Source organism: Nuphar pumila, chromosome 8 (assembly GCF_984573655.1).
Source record: "Nuphar pumila chromosome 8, dmNupPumi1.hap1.1, whole genome shotgun sequence".
NCBI classification, from domain to species: Eukaryota; Viridiplantae; Streptophyta; class Magnoliopsida; order Nymphaeales; family Nymphaeaceae; genus Nuphar; species Nuphar pumila.
This window is the reverse complement of record NC_143256.1, coordinates 25,621,720-25,631,939: the sequence shown is the minus strand read 5'-3', so window position 1 is coordinate 25,631,939 and position 10,220 is coordinate 25,621,720. Positions and strand designations below refer to the sequence as shown.

Here is a 10,220-nt window from a genome sequence, read left to right as displayed (position 1 = left end):
CTTGTACCAAGTCAACATTTTTCACTGGTGTCATGTTCGTGCAACATGTCCAAATTATCTTAAATGACACTCACTTATTTTATATTTTATTGGTTTGACTTATTAGTGCATTCTAATATATTCATTTTTAATTTTATCATTTCTTGTAACCCCGGATATTCATCTTAATATACGCATCTCTACAACATACATTTTGTCTTGTAGTTTTTTAGTCGCCCAACATTTAGCTCTATATAATAGTGTTGATCTCATAGTAGTCTTGTAGAGACATTCTTTTAGTCGTAGAGGTACTCTTTTATCACATACCACACTACTAGCTTGTCTTCACTTAACCGATCTGACATTTATCCTATTAGTGATATCATCTTCAAAACTCTAATTTTGTTGTAATATGTCTCCATTGTTGAATAGACATCTCTTGTATGCTAATGTAATTGGTATCACCGTTCTATTAATTCATAAACCATTTTTCTTCAACATGCTCTTCCAAGGTTCTAGTTGCTTTTGTGTATTGTCTCTATCTTGACTAACCAACACTATATCATTTGCAAAGAGCATATGTTAAAGATCCTTTTTGCTCCGGGTTTGACATGAAGATTCTTCCCCCCTTAGCCTTGGATCTACCCTATTCATAATCCAATATGCAGGAATCATCCCAGCTCTAGGATCCACTTCAGGGAAACCCGCCCAGCCTTAAGTTCCACTCAAGCTGAGATTTTGGTGGGATACCCCCTTAGAATCCTATCTAGGGTAGGATTGTGCTTGTATTGTTTACTCTTTTGCCCTTCTACATTCTTATATATAGATGTACTATAGCTTAGTTTATTTTTAATTAAAATTATTGAGTGATTCCTCTTTTCTTAGTTTGTGTTCATGTGAGTGATTGCTTTCAAGGGAACAGTTCTTCTGTCTCACCTATCCGCCATCACCAACTAGTTGAGAATGTGTTTCTCCCTTCCAACTGATACCCTATGTCACTTGCCTTGTTCCATAACCATCAAAGAGAGGTGTCTCTCTCTCTTTCTATTGGTTTCCCCTTGATTGTGTTTTCTACCCTAGGATAAGCCCTGTCACATGCCATCACTTCTTCGTATGTATGACCGTGCCCCTCCCTAGGACACAACTCTCTCCTCCAGCACTCGCATGCCTAGACACCTCTGCCTAACCGTGTCCCTACCCTGTGACACAATCCATTCTCTCTTGTCACCTGACTGACCATGTCTCTTTCCCAGGGACACATGCTACGAGTCTTCCCCCTTGTTGTACCTTGTAGCGTGTCCATCTAGACTTGTCCCTCTTCGTGACCAGATCTACCTGACACCTATAGAAATCAAGTCTTGACATTTGGTATCATAGCATACTCCTTGGGACACATGCAACCTTTTTGGTTTCTATGCAGCGATCTTGGGAGCCACACCATCCATCCATCCATTCACTTTTTAACACTGCATCAAGGGCCCACGTCCTTTACGATTTTCGTACAGGTTCAATTTGACTTTTTTATTTACTTTCTTAATCGTATTTTATATAGTTGTGTTTGATTCTTTGTCATGTTTGGAGTTAGATTAAACCCAACACTGATCTACCATGAGTCCAGAGGACTGAGATTGTTTATGTCCCTATGATGTCTTTAGTGTATCTCTAAGAGCTGGAGAAATGTCTCAATGAATTTTTCTCAGCCTGCACCAAGTTCAAATTCATATTTTAGTGCAGCCTAGGCACCTTTAGGAGGGTCTGACCAACCCAAGTGTTTGTTAGTTATTTGGAGACGTGTATGCCTTGAGTGCAGGAGCCCCATGCCTACCCAGCCGTATATGCGTTCGGTGTGATTGATATTATTATGGTACATCTTTTTTGGATATCCCTATCAAGTTCTTATTTTCCAAGGACTAGTCACAATGACCACGTCAGCTCCGTTAATTTGAACTAGGGGTGGCAATTTCTGACACGACCCGCCAACCCGCCTCTTAGGCGGGTTCGGGTTGGGCTTAAGCCAACCCGTTTAATAAACGGGTTGACCCGCGTAACCTATTTATTAAACAGGTCGGGTTCGGGTTGGGGGTATGCCAACCCGGCTGACCCCCAACCGGTCAACCCGCCAACCTGCCTACCTGACAACCCGATCCGTCAACCCGCCAACCTGACCCGCCAACCTGAAAACCCGTTTACCCGACCCAACCCATTTATTAAATGGGTTGGCGGGTCGTGTCGGGTTACCCGTTTATTAAACGGGTCGGGTTCGTGTTTGCCACAGCCGACCCGTTTAATAAACAGGTCGGTTCAGGTTGAGGTATGCTGACACGCCAACCCGCCAACCCGACCCGATTGCCACCCCTAATCTGAACCTAGACAACGAGGGCCCAAGCCCTTCTTGAATCTATAAACTTGGAGACATGTGACATGACTATAGCTTAGGAGATGGTAGGGGAACTATGTACCGCATTTGAAACCCAGTCTGATAAAGTAGACAACCAAATCACTAACTTGAATTAGACCGTGGGTGGCCTCAAGGAGAGTATCAGTGCTCAACAAAAAACTGGATGAGCATTTCTGATAGCTAATCACTGGTATAGATGGTATCTAGAACCAGTTGGACAGATGTCACGATCATTGCAGGGTGTCCAACTTAGGCGGCCAGTCTTCAAGTTTCCTAAATGGTCCTTATCAAGCTCGACAACCTAGGCTAGAGTTTCTGAAGTTTGCCAAAGCAGACCGCATGAGTTGGTTGTTCCTAGCTGAGTAGTACTTTTGCATCGCGAAAACACCCGACAAAGACCAAGTAGCCTTTGCCTCAATCTACTTAGAGTAAGAAGTTATATGATATACCACTGGTTGGAAACCCAGTTGGGGATGCCAACTTGGGAAGGGTTCTCTAGAGACTTAGTGATTCGGTTTTGACCATTATCTTATGTCAATCACCATGTTATGTTCTCCAAGATTTTCCAATAGGGCAACATCATTTTATACAAGGTAGAATTTGAGAGGTTGAGTAACCTCATTATCGAGTGGTCCTAAGAATCATTGATTGAGACATTAATTATGTGCCTCAAGCCAGAACTGCATATCAAGGTTTAGGCTGCGAGACCCATCTCCCTAATGCAGGGCTTCAAATTGGCACGTGTGGCCGAGGAGAAGCTCTCTAGGATGAGCTCATGTTGGATCCACTTTTATGGGGAATCCAACCAGAGGTTCACACCCCAGGTGAACCCATTCCCTAGCAGGGCAGGGCAGTGTCCCATCCTTCTCTGGAGACCGTCCCCTAGAGGCCTGCTAATTGGTCTATGGTTCTCTCTTTGCAGTCAAGGCATGCACCAGAGTTGCACCCTAATATGGAAGTGAAGCAGCTCTCTCGTGAGCACACGGAGGAGTGTTGCAAGAGGGGCCTCTGCTATCACTACGATGAGGTATGGACAAGGAACCACAAGTGTAAGGTCTTGAATCTGTACTTATGTGAGGATGATGAGACCAGCGATGTCGAATTGATTGATATAACATAGAGGATCTGCCCCTAGCCCTGGATCCACCCTTATTAGGATCCAATTTGCAGAAGTTGTCTCAGCTCCAGGATCCAATCCAGGGAAACCCACCCTAGTCAGGATCCAATCTTCCCCCGCACGTGCCTCTATTCCAAGTTGTGATTTGTATACTGTAGTCAGGTCTGCAGGACCGACCCCTCTATGAATCAGGTCCTGACAACATACACCAAGAAACTTTTACATGGATACAAGAAGTTATTTCATCCATAAATAAAGCAAAATTTTATGGGCGTAAATTAGACCCTTGATGTAACCCAACCCTAATTGGAAACAACTTTTTCTTGCCACATATAGTTCTAACTAATATAACTGCGCCTACATGCATATCTTAAATTATTTTAACATATCTATAAGGGATCTATTTCTTCCTTAATATTGATCAAATTAAATTCATTGAAACTCTATCTTAAGTTTTCTCCAAATCTATGAAAATCATATGCAAATTTTTATCATTCTCTCTAATTCTTTTTATAAGTTGTCTTAATAAGAAAATAACTTTTATCATTGACCTACCAAGCCTAAAGTCAAATTGATTTTTTGATATACTTGATTATATTCTCAAACGTTGTTTCATGCAATTTCATGGTGTAGCTTATAAGTTTAATATCCCTATAGCTAGAACAATTTGAATATCATCTTTATTCTTATATATATGAATCAACATACTCCATCTCTACTTTCTGACATTTTTGTTATAGACAAAATATTATTAAACAATTTAGTTAACCATGTTATTCTAATACTTCTCATTGACATCCAAAATTTCAATAACTTATAAGTTTAACCATAAAATTTCTACACATTTTTAGTTCTCTTCATCTTAAAATAAAATAATCAATTTGTGTTGAGTGTGTTCTATTATTAAAAGTTATCAAGTGTTCATATTTTTTTGAAAAAATGTACTTGCTACTGCATGATCAAAAGCAATTGTAAAATTTAGAATCCTTTTGCCTTTCTCATTCTTATTTTCAAATCCATATCCTCTATGAATTCTCCAAATCCATTTTTGGTTTTTCCTACATATCCATTATTCTCTGATATATTGAATTGTTTTTTCTATAAAGTTCCAAAAATCTTGTCTAACACTTTTACTTAATCTTTATTGAGGTGTGTAGGCACTAACAACTAGGGCCGGTAGGCGAGCCGAGCAAGAGCAGCTCATTAAGGCTACGCCTCATCATGTGCGAAGCTGAGATCGATCTCTTTACGAGCTGAGCTTGGGGAGCTGATCATGAGCTGGATAATTTTCTTTAAAAAATATATATTTTAAGTTTTTTTAAGTTTGATAATATATAAAAATATATATAATATTATATGTAATATATGTATAAAATATATAATATATAAGTATATAATATGTAAAAAGAGCCTGTACGAGTTGAGTCGAGTTTGCCATATATGTTCATGCTTGGCTCCTTTACCTAAACAAGTTGGCTCGTAGCTCAACTCATCGAGCTCAATTTTTGAGCCGAGCTGAACAACGAGTTGCTCATCTTATTTCCCAGCCCTACTAACAACATTAAGGATTTTTCTATCTAAAACAATCGTAAGCTTAATGATTTGATTACTTATCCATTATACCTCAACAACTTTGTCTTGCAAAAAACCATCAACCAAAATCCTTACTCCATTTGTAGAATTGTTCTTTTATATAAACTATAACTTAAATCCATCTACCAGGTCTCCAGCTTTTTCTCCTTTCTATTTTGTCACCTATAAATATGTAATATTTATTTTCCTTTTCTTCATAGTATCAACTAATTCATCACTCTTTCCTATTAGTGTTCATATATTCTATGATGTCATTTTAATCTTTCTACTAACCTCTTTTTGTGTACACATGTTTATTTTCTGCTACTATTGGGTTACACCTTAGTCTGCTCTTATGAGGTATAACCCTTTCACCTTGCATGCTTTTCACTACAACCAGGTTTTATCGTAGCACGTTGCTTGTGGTGAACGCCTTGTACCCCAGGTTTCACAATAGTGTTGCTTGCAGGGACTGTTCTACACCCTTGCCAACTTCTCACTATGATCGAGCTTTGTTATAGGGCGTTGCTTGCGATGAATGCCTTGTACCCTTACTCACTTCTCACTACGATTGGGTTTCGCCATATCACGCGAAAAACACTCTAGCATGAAACAAAATTTTCTTAAGACTCATTTTCATAGGATGTGAACAAAGAGTTTCACGGGATTTGCCATTGACGCCAACCCTCTTCCTTTATCCAAATTTAGGGCTAGAACTAGGCAGGTCGACCCCCCCCCCCCAATGGCAGAGTTCTTGTCCATTTATATCCCAAGACCCCTAATAATTTTAGGAAGGTGAATTGGTAAAAGTTCTGATCCATGTAGCATATATCCAAATCAGAATCTAATTCAAAACCAATATATTTAGGTTTAGTAGAATCTAGGTAGGGATGGCAGTGGACCGGGGCTCCGCCCCGCCTCACCCCGTTTGGACTGAGGATGGAAGACATGAAACTGGGATGGAGGCGAGGATGAAGGTTAAAATCAAAACCCATGCGGGGATGGAGGTGGGGATGAACTTACACTTTTCCTCTTCCAATCCCCGCCTTGCCCCCGTCCCCAATCCTTCTAAGGGATGGCTATGGACTGAAGCGATGGGAGGGGAGGCAGTAGGAGAAGGACCACGCGCCCAGCTGGTACGGAAGCGAGGGATATGCCGGTCGTCTAGTGGTCGGAGAAGACTAAGCAGCACAGCAACTCCGGTGGTCGGTGGTCACAACTGGTCGGAGGTTGATGAGGGGCAATTTGCGCATCACAACAACGCATCAGTACCTTGAGCGTGCGCCTCGCCTCTGAGGCGTACTCTTCAGGTACTGAGGTGTACGCCTCTCACAACACTGTTCCATATATTTTGTCTTACTCTTACTCAACTTAAAACCTCTTGCTTCCAATGTCGATCTCCATAATTCTAACTTAGCATTAACCCCAGCTCTAGACTCATCAATCAAAACAATATCATCAGCAATGAAGTAGTGATGGGAGTGTGGTCATGCCAAATGAATTGCCTAATAATGGTTTTCATCTTCTTTAAAGTAGCAGCTGCAAGTCGAAAGCATTGCATTCAAAATAGTGGGAAGGTAGAGAATATTGACCTTATGAGTATGATGTGTCCTGCCATAGATAAGAGTTAATCGTTTTATGTTTGCCTTTTCGTCTGTTTTTTTTTTTTTTTATTTATAACCCGAAGAAACCACACCCGACACAGGCCTGGTCGCGCTGGTTCAGCCAGCCATACCTACAGTCATTGTGTCAGCAACGTAAAAGGACGAGGGTAGGATCTCTGTTCCCGGGGTCTATGTTAAGCGTTGGCTTGGGCAGAGAAGTGACACCCATGAGTATCGAACCTTGACTGCCCGTCAAGCAGCCATGGACCTACCCCACTGCAACCCCTCTTGGGGCTCTTCATCTGAACTTGAGAATGTGTTTCTCACACATTGATCTCTTAAGCGCGGCTTTAAAGAGAGGCAACCTTTGATAAGTTACTGGTATCTAGGTCAGAATTGGGCAAAAGAATTTGGTTGATCCAAGTTAAATTTGGGTCAAATGCAAGCCATTTTACTTTCTCCACACAAAAATCAATGGCTTGCTCCCTTTTTATGTATCCACCACTAGGGATGCACAATGAGCTGAGCTAGCTCAAGGTTGGCTCAAGCTCGACTCGTTAAAGCTCAGCTCGAACTCGAACTCATTTGCAAAAAGTAAATGAGTCAAGCTTGAACAAGGTTTGAGGCTCGAAACATATAAAGTCAAGCTTGAACTCGAATAAGCTCAGTAAGCTCAATTAGGCTCGGTTGTTATAATTATATAAAAAAAAATTAGATTGATATATCTATGTATTTTGTTGATAATCATATCACAAAGAAGGGTTGGATAAAGCATTGGTCATCTTTGAAAAACGCATTTTACACCATTTAAAAAAAAATTAAGAACATTCTTAAATTAAAGGTTTTTCAACTCGACTGGAGCCGATCCCAAGCCATGGTTCAACCCGTTTTCCTTCACAAGCCAAGACGAGCCAGAGCAAGCTCGGATCGAAACCAGAGAGTGTGCATCCCCATCCACCACTACCGGGACTTGATTATGACTAAATCTAGGTCTCCTCCTTTGTCACAATGATTCGGGTGCAACCTGACATCTGACAGAGGTTCAACTCACAAGTTTCAAAAACATTTTGCAAAATAAGACACGAGAACGCATGTTTTTTAAACTTTTTAATCATAAAAAAACATTTTTTTTTATTTTATAAACTTTTGTTGACATATATCAAAATATTAAAATTTATTAAAAACATTAAAATAATTTTTGAACATATTAGTATCCGTGTCAGCGCACAATCAAAATGATGTATCCCTGTGACATAAGTCTCCACCGTGAATCCGACATTCATACACGAATCTAGAACCAGTTCCGTTGTTCAAAGTTGATAAAATTCTATCAATCCCATATCCAACATGTTTGTAAACGGGTGTCAACACGTCGGATTTGGTTTAGATCCAAGTAAGTTCCAACCCGGATTTAAGTTTGAGGTACGGGAACTAGGTTCAAATAGGGTCCAATGGAGTCTAACATAAAAAAAACCATAGCTGAGTCCTATAAAGATTATATAAACCAGACCAGGTCCCACACCCGGATAGTAATTTTTATGTATTTTTTTTATATTAAAAAATCACGGGTCTTAATTGGAATTCTGGTATGAAATTTCACAAACCATATCTGCTACTTATACTAATTGGATCTTTTGAATCCGATTTGGTTTTTAATTGGACTTTCTTCTTTATCACCAAACCCTAGCCCTATAGGATTCGGTACGAGCCAGGTGTGGGTCAAAAACCGACCCATTGACAACCTAGTAGTCGGATTTTACTGGTTCCAGTTTTGGGCCATGACTCACAAGACCCGATTTATACCCCGATCGAGATAAGCATATTCCCTTAAATCCCACGTTTCCGTGATCCTAGCAAAATCAGAAAGACAGAACAGCTATCGGATCCGCATATTCCGTTCTCTCCTACACTCGAGCTCAGACATTTGACACCTCTGTGCTTCCAAAAATTAAGCTTCAGAAACATTTATTTCCACGTACGATTTAGAGCCAAATTTTTTAAGACTCTGTTGCTATTTTATACAAATGAAAGCCGCCCAATTCTTGCCTTGACGTTTGCGTTTTTATATAGTTACCTAATTCTGAAAAAATAATTTAGTGACCCACCAAAAACGTTAAAAAAATGTATTAAATAATCGAATGACGTTCAAATATTTCTTGTATAAATATCGTCCCTTCCTTCTTCCTCGAGCCGTGCACTCAGCGTCTCTGCTCTCTCTCTCTCTTAAGGCAGAGGGGGAACGAGGGAGATGGAAACCCTAATTCCTTCCTTGGTGGGGTTTCTTCTTCTGTACGCCTTCGCCTACGGCGTGATTTTCCGGAGGTGCCGGACCGCCGCCGACCGGGCCGAGTCAGCGAGCTGCGTCATCTCGCTCGCTCACGGCACCCCCGTCGCCATCATGGCAGCCGGCGCCCTCTTCTTCCGGCCGCCACCGCCCTCCTTCGCTTCCGCCAATACCCGCTTCCAGAATGCCGTCCTCGACTTCAGCCTCGCCTACTTCGCCGCCGACCTCCTCCACTACCTCCTCTTCCTTCCCGGCGACGCCCTCTTCATCGCCCACCACCTCGGCACTGGTTTCGTCCTCGCCACCTGCCGCTACCTCGTTGCCCGCGGCGCATGCGCCGTCCTCACCCTCCTCCTCCTCGCCGAGCTCACCAGCTTCTGCCAGAACGTCTGGACCCTCGCCAGGGCCCGCAGAGGTGACTCTGCCTACGCCTCCGCCCGGAATCTCTGCGATCTCCTCTCTCCACCGTTCTACGCCTTCTATTCCGTCGTCCGGGGCATCGCCGCCCCTATCTTCACCTACAAGATGGGGGCTTTTTATCTCAGCGGGGCGGCTGATGACGTGATCCCCCGGTGGGTGTCGTGGTCTTGGATGGTTGTTGTGGTCACGGCGATTGCCGTGAGCATCTTATGGATTGTGAATCTTTGGGTGGAATTGTATCAAGAGAAGGTCTCTAAGTCGAAGACGAAGTCATGTTCTGTTGCATATTCTAATCCGGAATCGGAATCAGGGAAGAAAGTTAGGTAAATGGGCATCCGTTTTTGTTCTCTTTTCTTCCCCTGCATCAGAGCAATAGAGATAGTGGGGTTTTCTCTTGTCCTTATGTTCATCTGTGTTTTGTGAATATATGGTTATTATGTTAACTGTGTAGTTGTGGTTCATGTATCGAGTCGTAGTCGTTAAATGCTTGCAGAACCATAAGAACATGCTTGGTTCATTAGAATTGAAAGCTTATTCCTTATAAAATTTGTGTTTATCATCATAACTCCATCAAATGCATAATTGCTTATGGTTGAGTTATGCCTAAGGAAGCCCTTGTTCTATTCCGTACGGAATGATGGTTTTCGAATGGTTAGTGAAACAAGAGGGGTGAGTTTGTTAAAATTGATAAGACAGTGATGCATTTGGATTTAGGTTATTGGATCATTTCTTTCGGACAAAAAACGTTTGTATAGCTTCAGATGATTCCAGATCCTCATTGTCTTCTTTGTTGAAGAAGTTTTCTTGTCTCAGCTTTCTAATTTTGGTCAAATGGTGACTTTAACC

The 10,220-nt window shown here is 41.6% G+C and overlaps 1 protein-coding gene across 1 annotated transcript; it reads left to right on the top strand.

Moving 5' to 3' along the window:
• Positions 1-8,868: 8,868 nt before the first annotated feature.
• LOC149829833 (TLC domain-containing protein At5g14285-like) lies at positions 8,869-9,917 on the top strand. Its single transcript, XM_090016110.1, has one exon. It carries the CDS (start codon positions 8,919-8,921, stop codon positions 9,699-9,701), a length of 783 nt encoding a protein of 260 aa, XP_089872236.1. The 5' UTR covers positions 8,869-8,918; the 3' UTR covers positions 9,702-9,917.
• The last annotated feature ends 303 nt before the right edge of the window (positions 9,918-10,220 follow it).